This window comes from Falco cherrug, chromosome 10, assembly GCF_023634085.1.
Source record: "Falco cherrug isolate bFalChe1 chromosome 10, bFalChe1.pri, whole genome shotgun sequence".
Classification (NCBI taxonomy): Eukaryota; Metazoa; Chordata; class Aves; order Falconiformes; family Falconidae; genus Falco; species Falco cherrug.
This window is the reverse complement of record NC_073706.1, coordinates 1,312,992-1,338,097: the sequence shown is the minus strand read 5'-3', so window position 1 is coordinate 1,338,097 and position 25,106 is coordinate 1,312,992. Positions and strand designations below refer to the sequence as shown.

General features: G+C 45.3%; 1 protein-coding gene across 6 annotated transcripts in view; it reads left to right on the top strand.

Moving 5' to 3' along the window:
• CEP250 (centrosomal protein 250) overlaps nt 1-25,106 on the top strand; it is a 37,158-nt gene that overhangs the window by 10,524 nt on the left and 1,528 nt on the right. The window contains exons 15-32 of one of the 6 annotated variants that reach the window (XM_055721629.1): nt 1,981-2,174; nt 4,402-4,529; nt 4,730-4,899; nt 5,674-5,853; nt 7,041-7,175; nt 7,516-7,659; nt 8,113-8,414; nt 9,692-9,851; nt 10,633-10,945; nt 11,360-11,487; nt 11,750-11,870; nt 13,565-13,719; nt 15,384-18,848; nt 20,494-20,646; nt 21,051-21,158; nt 21,317-21,367; nt 23,218-23,742; nt 24,100-24,667. In XM_055721629.1, the coding sequence (XP_055577604.1) occupies nt 1,981-2,174; nt 4,402-4,529; nt 4,730-4,899; nt 5,674-5,853; nt 7,041-7,175; nt 7,516-7,659; nt 8,113-8,414; nt 9,692-9,851; nt 10,633-10,945; nt 11,360-11,487; nt 11,750-11,870; nt 13,565-13,719; nt 15,384-18,848; nt 20,494-20,646; nt 21,051-21,158; nt 21,317-21,367; nt 23,218-23,505 (6,195 nt within the window). In that variant the 3' untranslated portion in view covers nt 23,506-23,742; nt 24,100-24,667. Of the gene's footprint in view, nt 1-1,980; nt 2,175-4,401; nt 4,530-4,729; nt 4,900-5,673; nt 5,854-7,040; nt 7,176-7,515; nt 7,660-8,112; nt 8,415-9,691; nt 9,852-10,632; nt 10,946-11,359; nt 11,488-11,749; nt 11,871-13,564; nt 13,720-15,383; nt 18,849-20,493; nt 20,647-21,050; nt 21,159-21,316; nt 21,368-23,217; nt 24,668-25,106 lie in introns of all 6 variants that reach the window. The other 5 variants (XM_055721628.1, XM_055721632.1, XM_055721630.1 and 2 more) reach the window with 5 other exon arrangements.

The following is a 25,106-nucleotide window of genomic DNA, read 5'->3' as shown; positions in this document are numbered from 1 at the left end:
AATCCACCTGTCTGTGTTGGCCTGTTTTTTGGCTTTTGATAAGTTGCAAAGAGATGATTGTGTTGTCCATGAATCTGAGTGGGGCTACTGCTCTCAAAATGTGGCAGAAGAAACAAGCTATAGCTTTTTCTAAGGCAAAAAACAGGGCTGCATGTTTCTATTTATGCTTTTTGTTGTGAAGTCTGCAGCTTTCAAAACTCCATTTGTCTGAGCAGGACAAAGCTGCAAGTCAATGTTTGCTGTCTCATGTTGCTAAGAATGGGGATGACATCCTGAAATTGTTGAAGTTGTATTTTAAGATGTACATACAACTTTGTGGCTTGAAAACTGCCTGGAGGAGAAGGTCCTGAGGGTGCTGGTTGACAGCCAGCTCAGTGTGAGCCAGCAGTGTGCCCAGGTGGCCAAGGAGCCAACAGCATCCTGGCTTTATCTGAAACAGGGTGGCCAGCAGGGCTAGGGTAGTGACCGTCCCCCTGTGCTCACACTGGTGCGGCCGCATCTGGAACCCTGTGTGCAGGATTGGGCCCCTTGCTCCAGGAGGGACATGGAGGGGCTGGAGCGTGTACAGGGATGGGCAGCGGGGCTGGGGAAGGGTCTGAGGCACAAGGCTGGTGGGGGGTGGCTGGGCGAGCTGGAGGTGTTTAGCCTGGAGAAAAGGAGGTTCAGGAGAGACCTTATCGCTCCCTACAACTAACTGAAAGGAGGGTGTAGTAAGGTGGGGGTTGGTCTCTTTTCCCAAATAACAAGTGATGGGACAAAAGGAAATGGCCTCAAGTTGTGCCAGTGGAGGTTTAGATTGGATATTTGGAAATACTTCTTCACTGAAAGCGTGGTCAAACACTGGAACAGGCTGCCGAGGGAGGTGGTTGAGTCACCATCCCTGGAGTTATTTAAGGCATGTAGACATAGCACTTGGGGACATGGTTTAGTGGTGGAATGGGCCGTGTTAGGTTTACAGTTGGACTTGATGATCTTACAGGTCTTTTCCAACCTAAATGATTTTATGATTCTATGAACTGTTAGAGCCTCTTTAGGCTTTGAGGAAGAAGATGAGAAATAGGTGATCACACAAGACTTCACTCTGGACTAACTTATTTCAGTACCCTAAAAAAAGAGCTTGGGAGAGTCATGTCACTGAAGGAGACTAGGGAGTTTGTCATCATTTAACTGTCAGTTTCATAATATATAATATTGGGTATTATGGAATAACACTGAGAGAATTGTTTGTTTCTGATGGTCTGTTCTCTGTTAGATAGTCTTAGTTTAGGAGTACGCGGCATGTTTGGCAAATACACAGCAAAGGTGTTATACTGAAGAAAATAGTGGAAAAAGTCAGTGTTAATCCTCAAGCTTGAATACCAGAGAGGTATATTAGAGAACTTCTAATAAGACAAGTAAACAGTATTGCGGACATGAACTACTGTACAAACCGTCTACCATCTCTCTGGCCCCTCAGCCAGACTTTCATAAATCGCTAAGTGACACTGCCATGCATCACCTTGTTTCATCCAACTACTTTACTCACTGAAGCAGGTGATATTTTGATCATTTTTTTTCCTAGAAGGAGAAGCCATGTGTATTTTCATTTTCTTCACTGAGCAGAAAAGTTGCTTTTGCTCAACCTTACCTGAAAATTTCCAACACTGGAGTAGATTCTGGTACAGTTTTACTTTGCAAGGCAGTTCTGGAAGACACAGTATTTTTGCATGAAACCGTAGTGTCTGGGGTACTTGGTTTTTTTTGTGAAGGAACTGTCTGGTCCCAGACAACTCAGTATGGCCTTACATATCACTCTCAAGTTAACAGTGCCAGTGCCTTTTGACAGCCCAGGGTATTAGTGCGGTACACAGCAGATGTTCTTAAACTTACAGCCCACAGTAGAGGAGCTTCTTCTCCTCCAGCTCATTTGGAAGTAGCACTGGCTGGCTCTGCACAGAACTCCAGAGAAAGGACTCTAACTGCATTTTGTCCTGCTTCCAGGTTTACCACCAGCAAGAGTCAGCTAGCAGTGGTCTGGAGCAGTTGCGCCAGGAGTCCTCTCGCCAAGGGCACGCACTGGCCAAGGTGACCAAAGAGAAGGAATTGCTGGTGCATGAGAAGGCTGCCCTAGAGGTGCGACTGGCAGCCATGGAGCGGGACAGACATGGCCTTTCAGAGCAGCTGGCAGAGGCCAGGTAAAGGCAGGGAGGAGACCCTAGGCGGGACTAGTGGTCTAGATTATTTAATATTTGTAATTATAAAGGTAGTAATCATTACACAAGGATTGCATCTTGTGTGCTTTTCAGATGTTTTCAGCTTTCATGGACAGAAAATGGAAGAATCCTGAAGGGAAGGGGGGAAGTATACCGTGATTTTAATGTTATTTTTCTGACAGCTAAAGCTAGCAAAGCTCTCCTGAGCCTTGGGAGTATGTTTATGCCCCCTTGTACATTACTGTGTAAAGTCAGCAAGTCAGCTTGGCTCTGAACTGAGTAATAATTAAACCATGCAGACATTTATTGATACCTGAAGTTTCTTTCTGGTGTTGGTTTCTTGTTCTGTGCATTTGAACATAGACCTTTTCCTTATTGAGTAGTTTGACATGGGATCTTCAGAATTCAAGGCTGTTGCATACAGACATTGTGAGTAGGACACTGCCATTTAAGGTGAAGCTAGTGGCTCATGCTGAAAATGTTGAGGGCCTTCTGTTTTTAAGCTAACTCTTGTTAAGTATGGTGCAGGACCTAGAGTTGGTTAGACCAGCAGCAGGGAAACCTCTTTGGAATTCTTGCCAGTCTTTGAGGATTGTTGCCCATCATTGATGTCTGGGTCCTGTACTCCTTACCGCATGCTGTTTGGAGATGTCACAGAGAAGTTACACGGGGAAGGAATAAGATTCAGTGCTTCTGCTGTATCAGGTGTGCTCAAATGGGACAAGTTCTGCTTTTCCCCACCAAAAAAAAAAAAGTTTTTCCTCCTCTTAGGAGTTTTTTGGAAGACTCCTGAACTTGCATAACTGTATGAATGATGTTTTAGAGGTTGTTTGTCACACTGCTTGACTTTTACACTTCATCACTCCAGAGTATGTTGTTAGCAAGGCTGATAAACACCACTTCAGCTTAGTGTGTTTTTTCAGAGCTGCTGCTTCACCTGAGCTCTAGCATCTCTTATTTGATCCAGCTGAATTATGTTTGGTTAGTTATTGGGCTGTTACTAAATGTTCAGCTCCTTTTTTTTTTTTTTTGAGAAGGGATACATTATTTTTTTAGTAAGATAAATTGGTTATGAAGAACCTTTGGCAACAGATAACGAAAAATCGGCAACTATTCTTGCCAGATGTTGTTGTCAAGAGCCTTTTTTTTTGCTGTCACAGTTTTATACTCTTATCATTTCTGTTCTGTTTTAGAGATTGACTTTATTTATCCTTAAAATGGAGCATATTTACTTCAGACTGCCAGAGATTGGCATAATCAGAAATATGTGCTTGTTCTTGAAGATATATCTTCCATCGTCCATCAGAGTAGTGAAATCCTTCTTTGCGGGTTTTATTGTTGCACCACTCAGGTGCCCCTTTACCCTGAAGGGTGTTATCCTGACTGCGTCCCTGTACTAGTGAGGCAGTGCCATGTATTGTAGGAGCCTGGCTCAGCAGGTGCTGTGTTAGCTTAGGGAGGTAGCTGCAGCTCCTCGTTCCAAAATCTTGTGTGCCATATGCAGCAGCTGGCTGAAGTCTGTGCATGTAACAGTTTGCATCTGTGGTACTACAACTTCCCTTTTAAAGAGTGACAAGTGGCAGTAGCCCAAATTACTTAGTAACTTAAAGGTAGTGAGTTTTTCTCTTGAACTTCCAACAATTTAAACTGAAGCATAGATGTCTCTCCTTTCTGATAGTTTTTGTTCAATAAAATCTAGTTCTGATTTCTTACTCACGCTGCTACAAGCATAAGATTTTACTACACTATCTGATATATTTCTTCAGTCCCTTCTAAATATAGGGAGTCTGGAAAATTACCTGCCTATACCTACACTATGAACAGCGTTAAAAAGTCATGAGTCAGCCAGGGACATACTCTTACTCTTTCCCCCTGAAGAGCAACTAGAAAGTGCAGCTGAGATAGGCTGGGTTTTTGCTTGCTGACACAGACTTCATGGGCACGGCTACTCATGTGTCATAGATCAGACGACAGCAATTTAAGATTTGGTCATTGAGATCAAATTCGGCTGGGTGTTCTGTGTTGCGATAGGTCATAAGGAAAGCCTGGACGTTCCCTCAGAGAGGCCTGCATCACTATTTTAAATGGTAGAAATGTATTTTTTGTATACAAGTTTCCATGCAACCCATTTTCTGTATTCAGAGGTAAGGATCTCCAATGCCTTCTTACTGGAAAGAAACTAATTTCTCTTTGTATTCACAACTTGCAGGTCACTAAAGGAGACCCTGGAATCTAGCCTGTTTGAGGCTCAGCAGCGCTTATCTCAGCTGGAGATCACCAAGAGTCAGCTTGAAATCCAACTTCATGCAGTTACACAGGCCAAGGAGGTAATACAAGGTGAGAGCCTCATGTGCTTTGTTTCTGGTGATCCCCTGCCTAGAGAAGATGGTATAAAAATAGTTCTGTCTGCAGTGCTTCTGAGGAGTGAAGGAACTGGAGGCAGATCCCTCCTACACTGAAATTCAAATGGCTTAAGCTCAGTAAAGTCAGAACCATTGTTTGTGTAGACTGAATCTTGCCATTTGTCATGTTTGTAGGGGAAGTGAAGTGCCTTGAACATGAGCTGGAAGCTGAGAGAGCTCTCATGAAGCAGGAACGGGAAAACATGAAGCAACAGCTCATGCAAACAGAACAGCAGTATAACAATACCCTGAAACTTCAGGAAACTGATCATGGAGTGGAAATAAACAAGCTTCTGCAAGACCTGGTAGGAAACAATATGCTTCTGAATTCTTCAAGCAAGCTTTGTGGGCTAGCTTTAGAAGAATAATAGCCTGAGCATGTGAAATGGCAGCAGTCATCTGTCATAGGCCACATGTTGCAGTGGCTTATACTTGAAGGCACCTGAAGACCCACAAGACTATGCTGGGACAATAAATGCAGCCACAAAGTCACTGTGGGCATAAGACGAGTTCAACAGAAGGTTGGGTGGTCCCCAGCCAAAGCATGGCAGCAAAGGGGTAGGCTCTTCCCAGACTCCTGTCTACCATGAAGTAGACTCCTAACGTTTGCTGCCAGCTGCAGTCACAAGAACTTTGTTCCTTTCTTTCTGTCTTTTTGCAGTTGACAGAAGTATTATCTTTGGGCTTGAGGCATATGGAACAGGCCCCTTGTTCCTGGTACTTCAGTTGTTGGCTTCCCTTGTGAGTAGGGCGTCAGGGTACTGGCCTGTTTCTCATCGTGCAGTCCATCTTCACCTTTCTATTGGTTTGAAGGGGGCTGAGCTTTGAAAATAGAAAGAAATCCTGAGGCGTGAGGTGCTAGGAAGCAGGCAGCCATCAGAGGAGGGGAAGGTGACACCACCTTTTCTTCCACCTGCTGACCCTCCTTTTAAGTTCCTCGGTAGGATGATTTATGGGGGGCACAAAGTCACTACTGTGCACTGTTCAGGTGGAGGTTTGTGGGAGGGATGAAGCTTCACTTTTTTTTTTTGAGGAGTTTGGCTGGGACTTTGTCTTGAAATCTCTTCTCCCCTCACCAGGCAAGGGAGCGGGAAGGGCGCAATTCAGAGCTGCAGGAGATGCGGGAGCAATGGGAAAAAGAGAAGGCAGAGAGAGAAGGGGAGCACGAGAAGAAGCTGTTTGATATGAAGGAGAGAGTTGCTACCATGCAAGCTCAACAAGAAGAGGAACTAATCAGAGTTGAAGATGCCAAGCAACAGGTAAGGACCGTGAAAGGAAAATTCGTGCGGTTTTTTGCAAAGCTAGAGCTGTGGGAGGTGGCTGGATATCAGGCTGTGTGGAGCAGTCCTGCATGTTCTCTACACTGAATTTGGTGAGGTGAAAGGTGTGCAAGGCTAGCTTTGGGACTAGGAATGAGATCTTTCGTAGGAAGCCAGGCAGAAACGTCACCTTTCAGTTGAGATTTTCATGCTGCTATTGTGTTCTTTTTTTTTTTTTTTTTTTTTTTTTTTTTTTTTTAAGACTTACCTCAGAGTGTCTTCACAGTTCTCTTAACGGTCCTCTTGATGTGTACTGATTGCTTATAGCTTTTAACTACATTTAAGACCCAAGTGAGTTTGTTGGAACGAATCACCATGAGGATGGAATTTTTATTTGGGGGGAACAGGGGGACATGGCAGGATTGTTGACAGAAAAAAAAAATGTAAAAGACTTCTGAAATATTGCTGAGCAGTAAAACAGGGTGTCTTCTGGGCTGTGTTTTAAGTCACTTCTTGGTAAGCTATTTTGTGCCCAGATCTTCTATGCCAAAGCAACCCTGTCATACACTGAGAGTCCTCCTTGTGTCCTACCCAAATTCCTCTTTGTGAAGACTGCCTAAGGACAGCAGTATCCCCAACTGTGTCTGCAGGTATTGAAGTGACAGGGCAGTACTCAGAGATGACAGTGTGTCCCTGTAAGGTCAGTACTTTACCAAAGTCTACTGAATACCTTAATACGGAAGTGAATATTTCACCAAACCCCACTTAGAATGGATTGGTTTTATGAAGGAGCTGCTAGTTTCAGCACTCCAGCAGCCTTGCATTTTCTCTACTGCTAACTGTGTGAAAAAGTCGCTATTGAAAGACCAGCAGGACACAGCAGAAAGTGAGGGGTGCCCTCACCAGTAAGGTGAGACATTTGAGAAATGCCACATATTTCCCTGTTAGATGACTGAGAGTTTGTTGCAGATTCAATCCCAGATGGACTGTGGATGGACCATGGGCCATGGATTGGCAGTTTATACTGCCAGTCTCACTTAGGAAGCTGTGTCTCCAAGGGGAAAGATAGTGACCAAGAGACCAGCAGCGTAGTGCTTTGAGAATGTATGAGCCCATCAGTCTTTGAGTCTTGCCACACAAATTTTGTATGGGAAGTTTAAACTCATCTTCTCTTTGCTTCTGTGCAGGTCCTGCTAGAAGAGGAGCGTGAGAAGAAAGCTTTATTAGAGACACTACTCCAAACGCAGAGAGAGCTAAGAGACACCTGCCAGCAGCTAGAGCAGCTCAGGCAGGAGGTGAAAGAGCAGCAAGAGAATGGGCAGGTAAGTCTGACTAGTAGGGTAGATGGAAAGAACAGGCTGTTGACAATTGGACATAAGCTGAAAGAGGCTGAGAGTGCCAAGTAACAAAGTGAAGGGCAGTAACAAGGACATAAAACATTGTCCTGTGACTTGAGGCGACAGGGACTACTGCAGGCTCTGAAAGCACAGAGCCTGGCAAGCTCCAGAGATCAGCAACAGGAAGGAAGAGTTACACTGGAAGCAGAGCTGGGTAGAAAAGCAGAAAGAAGTGTCTGAATGAATGTGATTTTGAGACAGAAAGAGGGAAATGCTTAAAACTGATGGTAGGTCCCAATATCTTGCTCTCCGTTTGTGTTTACAGAACATGACAGAAATGCTGCAAGCAGAGCTGCAGGAAACTCACAGTAAGATCCAGGCAGCGGAGAAGAGGCACAAGGAAGAAATCAAAACCATCGGAGAGGAAATGGGTGTCCTACTTCAGCAGAGGGATGCTCTACAAAAACAGGTGACTGAAACAGCAATAGCTACTCCAGTCATCAAACAGGGGGTCTCTCCCTTTCTTGCCTTTCCATAGCAGAGCAGCAGGCTGATGGGTAGTCCCTCTGGCTGCCATCACACTGTGGTCTCCATCTCAGCTGGTCTGAGGGAGACGTACTGATCAGCTGAATCTCAGCTGCTGCCCTGGACAGGTGGGCCTTTTGCCTCTTTGCCTGTTTGCCAGAAATCAGAATGGATTTCTGCTGGCCTGTTACTACTAACCTTCTTTGTTAAGGTGGATTTTCAGGTGAACATGGTGACCCACTTAGATTTTTAAAGAAGTCGGCTGTATCGATTGTGAATGTGGTACTCTCATGATAGGGTGAAATTTGAACTTGTTCTTTCCCTTTGCTCACAGGATATGATATATCTGGCAGTGACAAGTTGTAGTCTTTGACTGTTTTGTTATGTTTTACTTCAGGTGGAAGAGTTGACATCTCAGCTAGCAGCCTCTGAAGAGTCCCAGCAAGTGACTGGCCGCAAAGCTCAGCAAGAGGTGAGCGAGGCACAGGAACTGTCAAGGCAGAAGGCACTGGAGGTTATGCACCTCCAGAAGATCTTAGAGGAGAAGAAGAGTCAATGGGAAGAGGTAGAACATCAGAACAAGGAGCTGCAAGCGTGTCTGCAGTCCTTGGAGGGGGAAAGGAGTCGATGGGAAGAAGTGGAGCATCACAACACAGAATTTCAGGCTTCATTGAAGGTCCTAGAGAGTGAAAAAGCCAGGTAAATGAAAGCCTGTGAGACTCTACATTCTGTTTAGTGGATTTCCTCTTCCTGATCTTTGCATATGCAAGTGGCTTTGGCAGTATTTTCTAAAAAGCAGAGTTCTAAACTGTCCATGCAGATATGTTTCATTCTCTTGATGTTGTGTCTCATTTTCTTTTATTTTAATCTTTCAGTTACAGTTTTTCTGAGGACAATGGGTTTTGGAGTAGTCCTTTCCTTAAAAGGAGGTGGTTTTTTGTTAGGTTGGCATGTTGATACTGTTAAATGAAACTTCCATGGGTTTCAAACCTGAAACGCACCAAGGGAGGCAGGATGAGCTCCATATAATGAGCTAGGTAGATCCATCGGCTCCACCTTGGGTCCACTAAATTTGAAACATCTGGGATCTGTATCAGTGTTCCATCCTGATACCCTTGGTTGGCAGAAGCCATCTTAAAACGATGATTTTGAACTAAGTCAGATTCCCCTGTGCAGCACCCAACAAACAAGAATGTTTCTTACTGCCATCTGTTTCCCCCTTCCTCAAAAAATCTCAACAGGTCTCTGGAGGGGCTAAAGCAGGGTCCCTGCCAGCCTCAACAGTTAAAGAAGTTGCTGACTGTCCAAGGAATACAAGAAAGAAGAGAAAGGGTAGGTAGGCTACTTCACCTGGTCAAAGCACTGCCAGTCTTCAACGCATATCTTCATTGAAGAAGAGAAATAAAAGGCAGTGCACTCCTGCTTCCCCTGTGCAGGATCCTCCATCTTCTGTAAGGATCTGAGTATTTCTTCCAAGCCTACATTACCACTTCTGGTATCGGCCTTCATTCCTCTAGCTGAAAGTAAAATGGATGCTGTCAAGTCTTACAAAACTCCCCAGAGATCACCTTGCCATCAGTTGCTGCTGTTCTTACCAGGACATACAAGCTAGGGGAAGAAAATGTCTCTTCATTATTGACAAAACCTCTCCCTTGGAGTCTCATTAGTAAAAAAAAAAACCCTTTCCTTTTCCATCATGTCTTCATTTCAAGACTTTGTTACATTTATATTCACATTCCCATCTCAAAAAAAAAAAAAAAAGTTATTTAGCCAGTAATTCACCTTTCTTCTGTGGAAAAAAGCACAGTGGGCGAATGCTTGGGTGTGACTGCCAACCTGGCTTAGGGCTGAACAAGCAGCCTAGTTGTTTAGACAAATCTCAGTAAATAAAGCAATTTTCCCCTGGGTGGTGGAAGTACTAAGAGTTTATTAAACGTTATACCGTGTAATAATGAGTTGCTTGCTCTGTCTTTCAGGCTGACTTTGTCTCTGGAAGAGAAGGAAAAGAGCCTCAGAACCCTGGAAGAAAACAGCTTTGCCCAGCACAATGAGGTGTCTCGGCTTCTCTCAGCTGTTCACCAGGCCCAGCAGCTCCATTCGGACCACAGAAGAGAAATACAAGAGCTCAACAACCAGGTGACCTATACACTAGCATGCTCTTCTCCAGGGACACACAGAAAATCACCTTCAGCTTTTAGGCCCCAACTTGTTTCCTCTCCCAACAACATGCATTCCTTCTGTATTCTGCCCAGAGACTTTGCACACTGAGGTCAAGGCTGGATCAGCTATGATCTGCCTGTGTTTCCCGTATTCTGTCGTGGTTCATGGCATTAATTGTCTGAGGAGAGACAGAAGGCTCCTTTGGAGCTTCTCAGTATCTCTGTTGTAATTGTTGTCCCCCGATGGTGTTTCTACCTCTGCCAGGCACTGAGCAGTCTGGTGAAATAAAAGTGATTATTGCAGTCTGTGGAAGGCACTTCCATCTCATCCAGTTCACCTGCATGTTGGAGATGCCCTGTAAAGGCTGTTGATTGTCTCCCCTTTACTTTTACCCCCAAGCATCCCTGGCAGCCCCATTCTCCATGCAGGGATGCTTGATCTTCTACCTCACGCTGCCAGCCGCCCACTCTCACCCTCTCATATACACACACAAGCACAGAGCTTTGCTTCTGAGATTGGAAAGCATGAAAGCCTGACAGTTCGACCATTCACCTATGGGTGAGGAAACTTTGGCCTCTTAGCCCCCAGATACCTGTCTCTAGCTTATTTTGCGCAGTTTGAATCCGTGGCTTTGTGCCTTCTGTTTCCAGTGTGTTTTTTTTCTTGTAGTAGTTTATCCTTCATTCCTCCCCCTACTTCCAGCTCTGCTGCCTCAGTAGCAGCACTGTCCCTGAGGCTCTCTGCATCTGTGTTACAGATAGAGTCACTGCAAGAAGTAGTGCTGGAGAAGGAGGCTGGCTTGGCAGCTCAAGAGAAGCAGCTGCTGAAGGATCTGGAGGAGTCCCGAGCAAATGAACAGTGCTTGAGGGACTCTCTGCGCACGCTGGAGGCTGAGATGTCTGAACTGCGTTTGAGGCTTTGTAGCACAGAGAACAGAGCGAAGGCGTTGGCCACAGAGCATCAGCAGGCTAACAGGGCCCACTGTGATGCCCGATCCCAGCTGGACAAACTGCACTCGGCTCTCCATCGCATGATCAGGGACAGCAGAGACTTAGTCACTTGGAGTTCAGGTGAGTGTGGGAGGCTGGGTTAACAAGTCTGTAGAGCACATACAGGAGAGCAGATGGAGGAAGGCGTGGTTCTTTGTAATCCGGTCCTTTTGGTTTAGGCTGACTCAAGCCTTGGGAAGTCTTAGAAGCCTGACATCCCTGCAGAGAGACAGGTCCATGTTTCTTTGTGGAGAAATGACCGGCATCAAAATGAAATAGGGCCCAGGTCATGTCAGGTCGTAGGGCATGTGTGCTCTTCTCTGGGGCAGCACTGACATTAGTGGTCCTCAAAATAACATTAGCCTGTGACACGCATCTCACTAACACAACCTCTAGGACAATGTGAAAGACACTGCCACCTTCTCCTACATATGAGGAGGCGTTTGTTGGAGACCCTTCAATTAAATCTTGAAACAGAATGGCTTCTCTCTTCAGAACAGGGTCAAGTCTGGGACCTGACTGTTTCTCAGGCCAAGGACCTCCCTGCAGAGCTCACAGTGGACAGAGTGGCAGCAGCCCTACAAGACCTGCGTCAGCACCTGATGCAGACTCAACAAGATCTGGTAATGTGTGTCTAGTGCACCCAGAAATCCTGTCCCTTTGCTGAACTGAACTGACAAGCAGAGTGCTGAAGCCAGAATGGGTGTGAATTCATTTAGGCCAGGTTGGCTTGCTGCCATGGGGACAAAGGAGAATCATGATCACATCTACTATTACTGTCAGCTGCTCCTCCCACCTTGGCTATTTCTGCCTTAGTGTTCGTACCTCTTGTCTCCTGCCAGCAGTGGCTCTGTGAGGTGATCCTTCTCTTCTTACCTCTTCCAGAATGATGCGAGGAAGAAGATACAAGACTCAGAGCTGGAGCTGAGCAGGTGGCAAGCTGGGAGGGACCATTTCAGCACCCACAATCAAAAGCTGCAGAAACAGATGGCTCAAAGTCAGGAAGGTATGGCTTCTCCTTTCCAATCCACTGACCCCATCCTGTCCCACCAGCGGGGATGTCTGATACCACACAGAGGAAAAGTGCAGTGCCTGGAGATGGGCAGAGGAGAAAAACAAGATGAGACTTACCTGTAGAACTTCCAAAGAAAGCTTTTTATAGAGAAAGATCCAGTGGCTGGCAGTGCACCCAGCTGTGCTACTGCTGTAATGTGCAGAGGTGGTGCCTTTCAAGTCACATGTCACTGCTAAGTAGGTGTAGCTCGATGCCTCACAGCATCCTTCTCCATATGTTGTTTAAAAGCACCAATCTGCAAAAAAACATGTCTGTATTGACTTCCTTTTCCTCTTACACGGCAGATTCACAGAGCATTAGTTCAGCGTTAAGGTCCTATATTATTGCATCTTCAGCTGCTTTTCCTAGTTCTCTGGTACTAAGTGTTTCTGCATCCTTCTTACCTGTTTTCTTGCCAATACTGATTTGGGGTCTGAGCTCACAGCCACAGCAAACAGTTTCCTGCTTCCCTAGCCACTTCTTACTTACGTCTTTGGTGACACATTCACATTGGGTTTGTCTATAAACTGTTTTTCACATGTAACTACCCACCTCTTCCTCTAATCTCCAGGCCATCCCAGAGCCTCCAGGGCTTCTTGGCCTCTCTTTATCATAGCTGGACAGGCATCCCTGCTCCTTTCTCTGTCATATGTTTTCCCACTCTACACATCAGAATTGCTTTTTCATCTCACTGTCTTGTTTTTCTTGTCTCAGACTGCAGGAACGTGGAAGTGTGGGCATTGCTTATTGCCTCCTCCACAGACTGTTGCCTGCTGATATGATGCCTTTACCTGTGCAGTATTTCTTCATGTTCTCTCTCCAAGATGGGACTGCTAATTGTTTTTCAGACTTTTTACAGGAGACTTTTCCAGGCCTTAGATCACCACTTTTTCTGGAACATCTGTAGTTTTTATTACATATGTTACATGTGGTAACAGCTCATATACTTCAATTCTGCCGTTGGACACATCCTCCTTGTCGCACTAGTCAGTTCTTTTCCTCTTTAGTTCCTGTCTATTAGTTTAGTCTATTAGTTTAGTTTTAGTCCCTGTCTATCTGTAGTCCTTCTTGGCTTCAGATCTCGGTACTGGTGTGACGCTAAATTATTCTGGCCTTACTGTTGTTCTAGTATCACTGAACATTTCCTTCTTTTTCTGCCAGTGCGTGATGTCTTCCTCTAGCATTCTTATGGACAAATACTAAAGTGCATCTTCAAGAACAACACTGACATCTGTTTTTTCTCTAATGTCTCTTTGTCTTCCTGGTCAATTAACTGCGTCATTGTCAGTCTTCACTTTTCCTTTAGGACACTAGACCTGACTCTCAGCTACTGTCTCTGTCCTTGTTTCATCGATGTCAGTTCTACCTGCTTCTAACACTGTGGATGATGTGCTGCCATGCCCTTAGCCCTGGCCTTTCAACAGGCTGAAAAGCAAGCACATTTTCATATTATTCTAAATCTTGTCACTTTCATTCTTTTTTTCTCTGCCTGAAAGTTTATTTATGTCTGCTTTGAAAGTCCTTGTGGACTTAATGCCTTGAAAACACAGACAGGCAGATAAGAAAAGTATTTTTTTCTCTGTAGGATGCAAATCAGATTAGTTTTTCTTTGCTTTTCACCTTTTCCTTCACCTTTACTGCTGCAGAGACACAAGTGGCAGAATGCAAGAAGAACTCTCTACAAGCTGCCCTGCAGGAAGAGGCTGCTGCTTTAAAAGAGGAGGCTACAACTCTACATCAAGAGGTGGTGTCTTTGGAAAAGAAACTCGAGAGCACTGAGAGGCAGAGAAAGGATGTCCTGGTGAGGCTGGCAGATGCCATCAAGGGCCGTTCCTTACATGTTTTTGGGCCTTCTTTTATAATTCTAAGGAGCAACTGTTTCCAGTGGAGAACTGATTATGGGTGGTATTGTACAGATTCAGTCCAAATCTGAGAAGATAGAGTATGCAAATGCTGACCAAGTTTCCCTCACTTTCCCCTTCCTTCCACTCATCATTCCTTGTTTGCCAGACTTTTGCTTTCCTGCCAGGCCATGTAGCTGAATTAGCAGGGTCATCCATCACCTTGGGTAGGAGAAAACAGTCAAGAAAGGTGAGATCGTCAAGATGACGCATCTCACAGACTATGTGGAGAGACCACGGACCACTGCAAGAGCAGAAGGATATTGTTTATACCAGTGGTTGTTTTTTTGTTTAGCTTTTCCAACTGCGTTCTTCTGAATAAGTAGGAAAAGATGCAGTAGTCATAAAACTCAGTTATGATTCAGGATGTTTATTTTCCCCAATTCTGAAGATTTGTGCCATTGAAGCTTTAAAATAATTTTCAAACGTTATTTATGTGGCACACAAATAATTGGGCAATTATTTGTGTTCAAATTCATGTTTAGATTTCTAAATATCTGGATCTGGAAAAAGGGGTGAGAAGATAGTTTGCTAATAATAGAAAGCTGTTCAAAATTGCCCATCTGAGAGCAGACAGTGGGGAGAAAACAGAGCAATTTGAGAAAAGTGCCAATCCAGGTAAATATGTATGTCTGCAAGAGAAAAACTAGTCCTCATTTCAAAAACAGAATGACAGACTGTGATCTCACCATTACTCCTTCAAGAGGAGACAGTGGGGTTCTAGAGGATGGTACTATGAAAATTCTACACAGTAGAGGTCCAAACAAAAAGAAAAGGTAAATGAAGTGTCCTCTCTTCATAAAAGAGAGAACATCATCATGCCACTGTGTAAATCATGCTTAGTCTGGACTTCTAAATCCTGGCTGCAGCTCTGGCAGCTCCTCCTCAAAAGAACACACTAGAGCTAGAAGAGGTTCAGAGAACAGCAAAAAGACAGGACTGGCTGAGTAAGCTGGGAAAGACACAACCTAAAGAGTGTCACAGGAGATGTCTACAACAGCCTGAGAGGCAGGGAGGAAGGGGAAAGTGGTCATTCACTCTTTTCCAAGACATGAACAAGAGCCCATCTGATGAAGGTAGTAAGAGCCATGCTGCAAGCAAATGACAGGAGATGTTAGAGCAGAGCAGACTTGTTGAATGCCTTGGCAAAGGGTGTGGTAAATACAGCAGGTCCATGTGGGGTCAGGAGGAGACTGAAAATTGTCACAAGCTGGCACAGTGCTAGAATCGGGGAGGTAATCATGCAAGTCAGTTGGATTTGATGATCTTAAAGGTCTTTTCCAACCTAAATGATTCTATGATCAGTATTTTTCCACTTTTCCATTTACAGTGACTCTGGAATCTGTTATGGATGGAGTTTGATAAATACAGTACGGTTCTCAAATCTTTTTTGAGTGACAGTAGAAAATTTATATTGAACAGGGAAAACAACTAAATAGCTCAAATTTTCTACTAAAAGCTCAGACTTCAGGCCTTGACTGCCACTGGACCAGGAGTTCAAATCTAGTATGAAAACCAAACACATATTGGTGGAATTATTGAATTTTTTCCTCTTATTTTGCAGCATGAACGGGACAGACTGCAAGCACTTAAAGAAGAACTGGTGTGGGAGATAAAAATTCTGCAGGAATCAGTCACAGCCTCTGAAACACGAGCAAATACAGCAACAGATATGAATCACTCCCTTGAACAAGAACTCCAAACTACGTTGTCTATCTTAAAAATTAAAAATGAGGAATTGGAAACACAGTGGGAGAAAATCCAGATGCTACAGAAAGTGGCAGCAGAGGGAGACGCTTTGCAGGAGAATCTGACTCTCATGACTGCTATCCTGTCAGAGAGGGAGGGAGAAATGAAGTTGTACCAGGAACAGATAAGAACGCTGGAAAAGCAGAAAGAAGTGCATAAAACTACTCTCAATCAGGCTATTAAGGACCTAACAGAGAAGAAACAGGAGACAGAATCCCAGCAAGAACACATACAGGAACTGGAGAAGCAGCAAGAAGAACAAGGGATTGCTCTAAGCAAAATGAATAAAGACCTGGAAGAGAAAGACCAGGAGATCAGATCCCAGCAGGAACAGATAGCGGAGCTGGAGAAGCAGCGGGACATGCAGAGGACTGCTGTTGGCAAGATGAGCAAAGACCTGGAGGAGAGAGACCAGGAGATCAAATCCCAGCAGGAACAGATAGCGGAGCTGGAGAAGCAGCGGGACATGCAGAGGACTGCTGTTGGCAGGATGAGCAAAGACCTGGAGGAGAGGGACCAGGAGATCAAATCCCAGCAGGAACAGATAGCGGAGCTGGAGAAGCAGCGGGACATGCAGAGGACTGCTGTTGGCAGGATGAGCAAAGACCTGGAAGAGAAAGACCAGGAGATCAAATCCCAGCAGGAACAGATAGCGGAGCTGGAGAAGCAGCGGGACATGCAGAGGACTGCTGTTGGCAAGATGAGCAAAGACCTGGAGGAGAGGGACCAGGAGATCAAATCCCAGCAGGAACAGATAGTGGAGCTGGAGAAGCAGCGGGACATGCAGAGGACTGCTGTTGGCAAGATGAGCAAAGACCTGGAGGAGAGGGACCAGGAGATCAAATCCCAGCAGGAACAGATAGGGGAGCTGGAGAAGCAGCGGGACATGCAGAGGACTGCTGTTGGCAAGATGAGCAAAGACCTGGAGGAGAGGGACCAGGAGATCAAATCCCAGCAGGAACAGATAGGGGAGCTGGAGAAGCAGCGGGACATGCAGAGGACTGCTGTTGGCAGGATGAGCAAAGACCTGGAAGAGAAAGACCAGGAGATCAAATCCCAGCAGGAACAGATAGCGGAGCTGGAGAAGCAGCGAGACATGCAGAGGACTGCTGTTGGCAGGATGAGCAAAGACCTGGAGGAGAGAGACCAGGAGATCAAATCCCAGCAGGAACAGATAGCGGAGCTGGAGAAGCAGCGGGACATGCAGAGGACTGCTGTTGGCAGGATGAGCAAAGACCTGGAGGAGAGAGACCAGGAGATCAAATCCCAGCAGGAACAGATAGCGGAGCTGGAGAAGCAGCGGGACATGCAGAGGACTGCTGTTGGCAGGATGAGCAAAGACCTGGAGGAGAGGGACCAGGAGATCAAATTCCAGGAGGGGAAAATAATGGTTCTAGAACAACATGCTGCATCACAAGTGAGAAATCTACTTGTGGATCTTGATCGTATGAAAGGAAACTTGAAGGAGAAAAACATAGAGCTTATGTCACTGACGCAGCAGATCCAAGAACTAGAAAAGGAGAGAGAAGAGGTGAAATCTCTGCATGCAAGTCTTGAACACCTGAGAGCAATTCTCAAGGACAGAGAGAGTGAGTGTGATTCTCAAAGGGGTCAGTTAAGATACTTGCAGCAGTACAAGGAACAGCAAGATGGGCACCTGCAAGAGCTTCATGGTAAAGTAGAAAAGATGACACTTTCTTTATCTAAAAAAGATCAAGAGTTTGATTCACAACAAAAGCAAATTCAGGAAGTTGAAGAAGTCATGGAAAGGCAGTTAAGTATTGTCCGTGACCAACTGGAGCAGACCTTAGTAACCTTAAAAGAAAAGGACAGACTCATAGACATCCAAAAGCAACAAATGAGGAGCTATGAGGAAAAAACAGAAGAACAGATGAATGTCTTACATAGAGACTTAGAATACACTAAGGCAATACTGGAAGAAAAGGATCTCGTGATTGGATCTCAGAGGGAAGTGATTGAGACCTTCCAAAAACAAGAACAGGACTCCAATCAGCAGAAGGAAATTTTGCAGCATCTTCAAGTGGCACTAAAGGAACAAGAGCAAGAAATTTTATCCCTTAGAAATCAATGTGAGTCATGCAAGGAAGAGGAGGAAAACCATGAAGCTGAGCAAGCAAATCTTCAAGCAACAAAACTGACTCTGAAAGAAAGAGAAGAAAAGATAGAGGTTCTGGAGGAGGCTATCTCTAAGCTTCAACAGCAAAAGGAGGAGGCAGCGATGCAGACTAAAGCCATACTGCAAAAACTAGAATGTGCTGAATCTTCTCTAGAAACTAGAGATCAAGAGATAGCGTCTTTGCAAGAGCATGTGCAGCACCTTCAAGAGCAGAAGGAATTAGAAGGCAAGCAAGCCAAGAATTTACAGCAGGATCTAGACAAAATGAGCCAAATAGCGAAGAAGAACCATTTAGAGTTCCTCAGGCAGACAGAGCAAATTAACATGTTCCAGCTTCGTGAAGAAAGCATGAAGGTAGCACTAACATCATGCCAGAAGCAAGTGAATCTGCTTGAGGAAGTGGTGAGGAAGAGAGATGAAGACAATGAAGCTCTTACACAAAAACTTCATCACCAAGAAGAAGAACTGAAGGTCTTGCAGAATCTCCAGCTTAGGCTAACTGAAACAAATGAAGAGGTCAGGCACCACAGAGAGCAAGAGAAGCTTCTGGAGGAAGCCTTGCCTGAGAGGGATCGAGAGGCCAAGGCTCAAGGTGAGCAAAAAGAGTTAGAAGAGGAAATAAGAGCTCTTCGGGAAGATCTCCAGCACGTTCAGCAGACCCTGACAAAGAAGGGTGAAGAGATCAGGTATCAGAGAGACAGAGTCAGGTATTTAGAGGAGACTCTGACAGGGAGAGAGCAAGAGCTTAGGAGGCAGAGTGAAGTCCTGAAACAGTTGACATCAGCTTTACAATGGAAAGGTGAAGGGGAGACCCTAAAGAAACAAATCCAGAAGCTCCAAAAGTGGGAAGAAGAGGAAGCAGCAAAGAGGAAAGTTCTCCAGGAGAGAGACCATCTCTTGAAAAGGCAGAAGGAGCTAGCCCAACAACTGGAAGATGAGAGGAAAGCAAAGGGGGAAGAACTGGAACATGTGATTGCTGTTTTGAAGCAGAATGAAAGCAGAGAAATTGAATGGAAAGGGAAGGCACAAGCACTCAGTCTTGCTCTTACCAAGAGTGAAATGGCCAATGGGACTCTGAGGGAAGAAATAGCCATCCTGCAAAGTATGGTTTCAGAGAGGGACAAGGACCGCTTTCATCTTCAGGTAGGCACTGTGATTGATCATCAGTCAACTGAAATATCTATAAAGGATTCTAAAGATGTTTCCCATAAAGATAGGGGAATACATAGTCCTGTAACAACATGACCTGCTTGGCCAAAGAAGCCATGAATGCAGCCAGCAGGCTTGCCTGCCTATACAGCTCTGGCCAGAGACCATTCACCTGCTAGAGCTGGCAAGCCCAGAACTACTGAAAGAGCTGCAGAGCTTGCTGTTAGATCAAGTCCAAAAGTTGGGAGTGGGTAATTGGCTCTCTCCTACGTAGGTGGGCTTAGCCAACCTGTTGTGGTTAGGATTTGACATTTGACTAGTGTACTAAACTTGGTAGAATTTTATAATGATGACTGAACAGCAGCTACGCTGATGCCGCTTAGAGGATGCTTTCAGAGGTGTCAATTTCCAAGGTACAGGTTTTTCTGGTACATTAAAAAGAACGGAATTTGTGCCATTGCCTGATCAGGTTAAGGGCTTCATCGTGCATTGGGTGTGCTCGTGCTGCAGTGCAGAAAGCATGAAGGCAAATCTCTGTGGATTTCTGAAGGTGGTCTGACCTGGCTACTGCCAGTGGAGCAGCTGCAACAACCTGTGCTACAGACTTGCCTGGGTCTCTGCCAGTACTTTTAGGCACTACATTAATGTAATAAAACCCGCTACTAATAAAATACTATATTTATGCATTACACATTTATACATTACTTAAGAAATATTACTGCCAGCTTGATCAGGATGCCGGCAGGTATTGTGATCTGTTGATGGGAAGCAGAGAAGTGACAAGGGCAGGAAACGTGAAAACAACAGGGGGAGATTTCAGCCGCATCCATATAGATCAGGTATACAACAGCATTAGATCAGGTAATGCAGTTGCATCTATATAGATTGGTACAGTGCTGCTGATATCAAGACTACATTTATAGATGCTGTCAGAGATTGCTTCAAGGAGCAGTTCATCAAGAAACCCACATGAGGGTAGGTGGCTCTTGACTAGGTTCAAAGCAATGCAAGGGGCTTGACTGATCGTGGGATTTTTTTCAAAGAGCAGTTCTGTAACGATGATGTAACAGGTAAAGGGAATAGAGAGCAAACCCGTAGTATTTTGTCACTGCAGAAATACCTGCTTGACTGATATCTTGCATATGGTTTGGTTGTCTGAGGACAGAGAGTAGAACTTTTAGATAGGATAGAAGTACAGTGAAGGCCAAAGAGTATGACCAAAGATGGTCATCCCTAGGGATAGCTTCCGTAAGAGGACCATGTAAATGTGCAAGTCTTCATGATGGACAAGAAATGGCTGAGAGAGGGAGCTGGAAATACTGAGACCTTTGTAAAACCATTAAGTGGCTGAAAAGGAAATTTAATGTTTCCAGTCTCTCCCAAAACCTGAATGGGCGGACTGAACAAAACTAGCAGGAAGCATGTCCAGAACAAAAAAACTCCATTTCTCAAGGTGATCTGGAGGAGACCCCCTAGGAAAAGTGTGTGCTGTTTTGGCCTGTGGACCGGGAGAAGAAGGGACTTTAGTACCATCCATTCTTGAGTCTAGTGTCTAGTTGCTCTCCCTGATGTTGATTCTGGCCCTCCTAACCTTTATGTGGTACCAGCTCACATCATGTCCTCTCTGAATACCCAACAGGCTATTGCAGAAGGGGAGCAGCTATCATGGCTCTCAGAGAAGAGACTCCTGTCACAGCGGCTGGAATGTCTGCAGCAAACAGTTGCAAGGCTGGAACAGGAGAAGACTGAGCTGAAGCAACTCAATGATGAGCTCAGGAGGACTCTTGAGCAGGTAAAACAGGGTTTCACTGTCTCTGCAAAACCTCTGTTATGGTCCTCTGTAACGCAACATACACTGCACTTTGGAGTCCTCCGCTTCTTTCCATCCCTCTCCCACCTTCCCCTGTGGACACGTGCTTTTATATTTTCTCTTTCTTCTGGCACCCCATTGCCTTCACAAATGCATGTTCACTCTGGTACCACCCTTCTTGCCCCAGTGTCCCTATACACACACATTTGACTGTCTCGTGTCAGGAACTGTTTCCTCTTGCTCTTTCTCTTCCATAGTCTACATGCAGTGCTTTTTGCCCCCAACATTCTCTGGTGCAATTAACAGTCTCTGAGCAGACATCTCCTTGCCATGATGTCCAGACGTCCTTTTGATGGCTGTGACCCTTTCTCCTATCCAATGTGCAGGTGGAACGTGAACGGAGGAGACTGAAAAGAGATTATGGTGGTCGGTCACTGCCAGGTGCATGTGGATTTTCTGAGTCTGACCAGCACAAGATGCCTGCTTCTAGACAGGTGAGAACGCATGGTGGGAGGAGGCTCTGGCCATATGGAGGAACAATGGCAAATCCCAGTGACAGCAGCCCCCCAATATAGATCTAACAGAAGTTCAATGTAGACCATGGCCCTGACCAGACTGTAGACTAAAAAAAATCCTTGTGTTTTCTTCACAGGAGGAGTCTCACGCTCGCTGCAGTTGTCGATTAGCTGAGTTACAGAACCAGGTGAGGAGTAGGGAGTACCTCATCAAAAGCTGCTGTGGTTGTACCAATCGGTGCAGCTTTGCATGATGCTACAGCCTGAGTTTTGTTTGGCTGTCAGGAAGCAAGTACACCAGGCAGTGGAAATAATCAGCCGTATCCATTGGTTATAGCCAAACAACATAATTCCCCTAGGTCTAGTCTCTGACTTGCCTAAAGATGCGGCATGGTGGAAGAGCGATTAAGGAAATTCAGAAGACTGCAACTCGCCTGAAAATAGAAAAGATTCTCAGGGCATTCTCCTTGAGTTTTACTTATCCTGTTGACCATTCCCATTTTCCATTGACTGTTAAGTGGAGCTTGCATTGTATCAGTGCTACAGGGATGTGAGGCAGTGCCAGAGCTTACAGCCTTCAGGCAATTGTTAGTCTCATATTGCTATGCTGTGCAGATCGCGATCCCAATACTAGACCAAGTCAGAGACCTAAGCACTGTATGGACGTTTGTTTTTTCAGTGTAAGAACATGGGCTCCAGCTACTGAAGCCTACTGCATCCTTTGACAGTAGTACTGGCACTAGCAGCAATCGCCAGACTTCTTTTCCATGTACCTTTATGGGTTTGGTACACCCTGCTCTGTTTGAGGAGGTGAATCTTCACAGGCATTTGGGGCAAAATGCATATAATGTTTATGTGAGTTAAGTGCACAATGCTTAGCTCTGGCAAGTGAAGCGAGAATACTGCTAAAGCTTTCAAGGTATATCTTAAGGATGTTTTCACCAGGGAGCCTCAGTGTCCGAAGCTCTGTTGTGACAGCTAACTAACTGAACCTCCTTCCCTTTGTGACTGCTGTGTCTGCCTGCACTGTGGACCTACTTCAGCAGTTCAGGAGGAAACTGGAGGTGCTCTTCTCAGACAATATTCCCCAGCTGGCTAGTCAGGGCACTCCTCTGGGTCTGGGCAACAGCAGAACTGGAACTTGGTCTCCCACTTCCTGGGAGATGCTCTTAGCAGCAGATGGCTACTTCTCCCACTTGTAACTCTGGGTTACCTGCCAGAGCATGGGAGGGTTTTTCAGACTTCCAAGCCCAGTTTCACAAAGGTGCCCTTATTATGTCAGAGAGAAGGTCAGACCTGTCCTTTTCTCCAGTGATGGTGTTCCCTAGCCTGTGCATGATGTTTGCTGTGAGGTCCCTTTGTTGCGTTATTTTCCATGGGCATCTCCTCCACTCCAGAGCAGGCAGAGGGCAACATGCCAGAGCTGCTGTGGCTGGCACTGCACTGCAAACCTGACAGGAGGTGAGAGCAGCTCCATCTCTCCTATCAAAAGCCCAGCTGGCATAAGTCCATGTTGTTGGGAAAAGAGAATCTAAGGAGTTTCAAGGCCTCAGCAGTCCTTTAAGGCTTATCTTCCCCTGGGCTTTGTTCATCAAATTATGCTTATTTGTGAAATGCTTTAAAGTTAAGAAAAATGAGAGTTTGCTCCCTTTTCACATGCTAGCTGTCAAGCTTTTAAACTAGATCATAACAACAGTTCTCTACTACCTTGTGTAACCAGTAGCCCTCCTACTGAGGAAAAAGCATGTTGAACTGATGTCAGTAGCCCAAATCTCTCTTGTAGTAACCCAACTCTTTTTTTCAAATCCTGTAGGAGCCTCTCGCTTTAATATAAGAGAAACTGAGAAACTCAGAATTGTTGATAATTTAAGCTCAGTTCAGGGTGACTCTGGGAACCTGTTACTTCCCATTCCACAAGGACAAAGTGTTTGTCAGGGCTGGATTTGGAGTGTGCGTCTCCCTGGCAGCTGGTACCATGGAGCTACAGACAGTTCTGACAGCGTGGGCTTGTCTGAGCTCAGCCTTTTGCCTCTTTCAGGTGTCCCTTCTGCAGACCCAGCTGGCACAAGAACGAAAATACAAGCAGGACTATATTGAGTGCTGTGCAAAGACCAGCCAGGAGCTGTCAGACCTTCACCAAGAGCTCTCTTACTCCTTAGCAGCTGTGGTCAGGGAGCCCAACGCTACTGTTCTGGAAGCAGAGACCTGGAAGCTGGATCGGTCTCTGAACCTTAACTTGGCTGTGATCTCTCTGGACCGTCAGTCTCCTGGGAGACAGATGTTGCATTCAACAGCCAGATCTGCCAGAAGCAATGACCTGAGGTAACAGGACCAGTGTACCGCAAGAGGCCTCAGCAGGAGCCAAGTCGGGGACCTGCTGTAGTAGGTGAACTGTGGCAGGGGGCTTGGTCCAAGGCATGAGTCTCGAAGTAAGATAAAAGTTCAGAGCACAGTGTTCACTGCAGGTTCCCCAGCAGAAGCAGTGGTGGGACAAAACTGGTGCTGGCTTGTCTGGATGGGGTCAGTCATAGGCCTGGAAAAGCAGGATGAACCTGGTGAGCAGGTAAAATTTCTTCCTTTTCTAAAGCATTCCATCACAGCATGCCTGGTCTGTCTCCACACAGGCCCCCCACATTAGGCTGTTCCTGTCAGTTTCTATAGTGTATACAAGACTTTGTCTGTTTGGGTTTTTTTCAATACATTTATTTCTCAAGAACACTGCACAGGCTCTGAGCAGAAATCTCCTTGCAGTGATACTGTGTTGCTCCTCTGCTTTCTTCAGCAGCTGCTCCAGGCGGGCTTTCTCTGCGCAGAGCTCTTCATTTGTTCTCTTACACAAGTTCAGCTTCTCCTGGTCAGAGATCTTTGCTCTCTCCATCTCGCCCACTTTACCTGACAGAACTTCATTCTCTTGCTCCAGCTACAATCGCAGAAGCACAGAGGAAATAAAATACAGTAAGATTTACTCGGCAGGAGGTTTGGCTTGGACAGAAAACGGAGGAACATTTCCATATTCACTCGGTCATGCTGTCTGAAGGCAAGAAGTCTGAGAAGCAACAGCAGCAGCTGGAGACAAACACCTGGCAAGATCTTTGGCAACTCTGCTCACCTGCAGCACAAGTGTGTTCAGTTGCACTTTATCCAATGCAAGAGCTTCATTGATACTGCTCATGTTCCCTGTTGCGACACGTAGCTCAGCTATTTCAGCACTCAGCTTATTCTGAGCCCCTGTCAACTCTGCGACTGACTGCTCTGCCTGAAGAGACACAAAAGAAGAATTTCTGTGACCTGAGACAAGGAATAAAGAGCAACACATGCTAAAAGATCTAATAATGATGAAAACTAAGATAAAATATTAAAAAAGTCTATGCTACAGAAATAATTCTAGTAATAAAGTGCTTAGCCTCCAATGGTCAGGTGAGAAGAACATGGCATCTCCTTACTTACTTACAAGAGGGAGAGCCCAGCAGAAGTCTTACCTTTTCTAGGTATAATAGGGGTTAAACTTTATTTCTAGGTAAAATAGGGGTTCTTGAGTCTTCCAGTTAGGTGTACTAGAAATGTGAAGACGGATGGATGGATAAAAATTGAGTTAACCCAGCAGAGTCTGACCTTTCTCTTTGGTTATCTGAAGACAGAAAAACACCTTCCCTCGGTTTCCAAATTACATTTGCTTCCAGACTGGGGGATTGTGAGAAATCAAAAGGAATGCAGAGTTGTGTTTAATGCCAGTGCAGAACAACTTTCATCTAGGTTGGGTACATATGTCTAAGTATGTAACCAACATCAAAGTACATGAGACCAAAGTCACATCCAAGCACAGGAAAACATCCACACAAACAACAAGTGAAGGGAACAATCTCACTGGGATTTAACATTCATGCAGGCAGAAACAAAACATAGTGAAAAGAACAAAATAACTTTTAT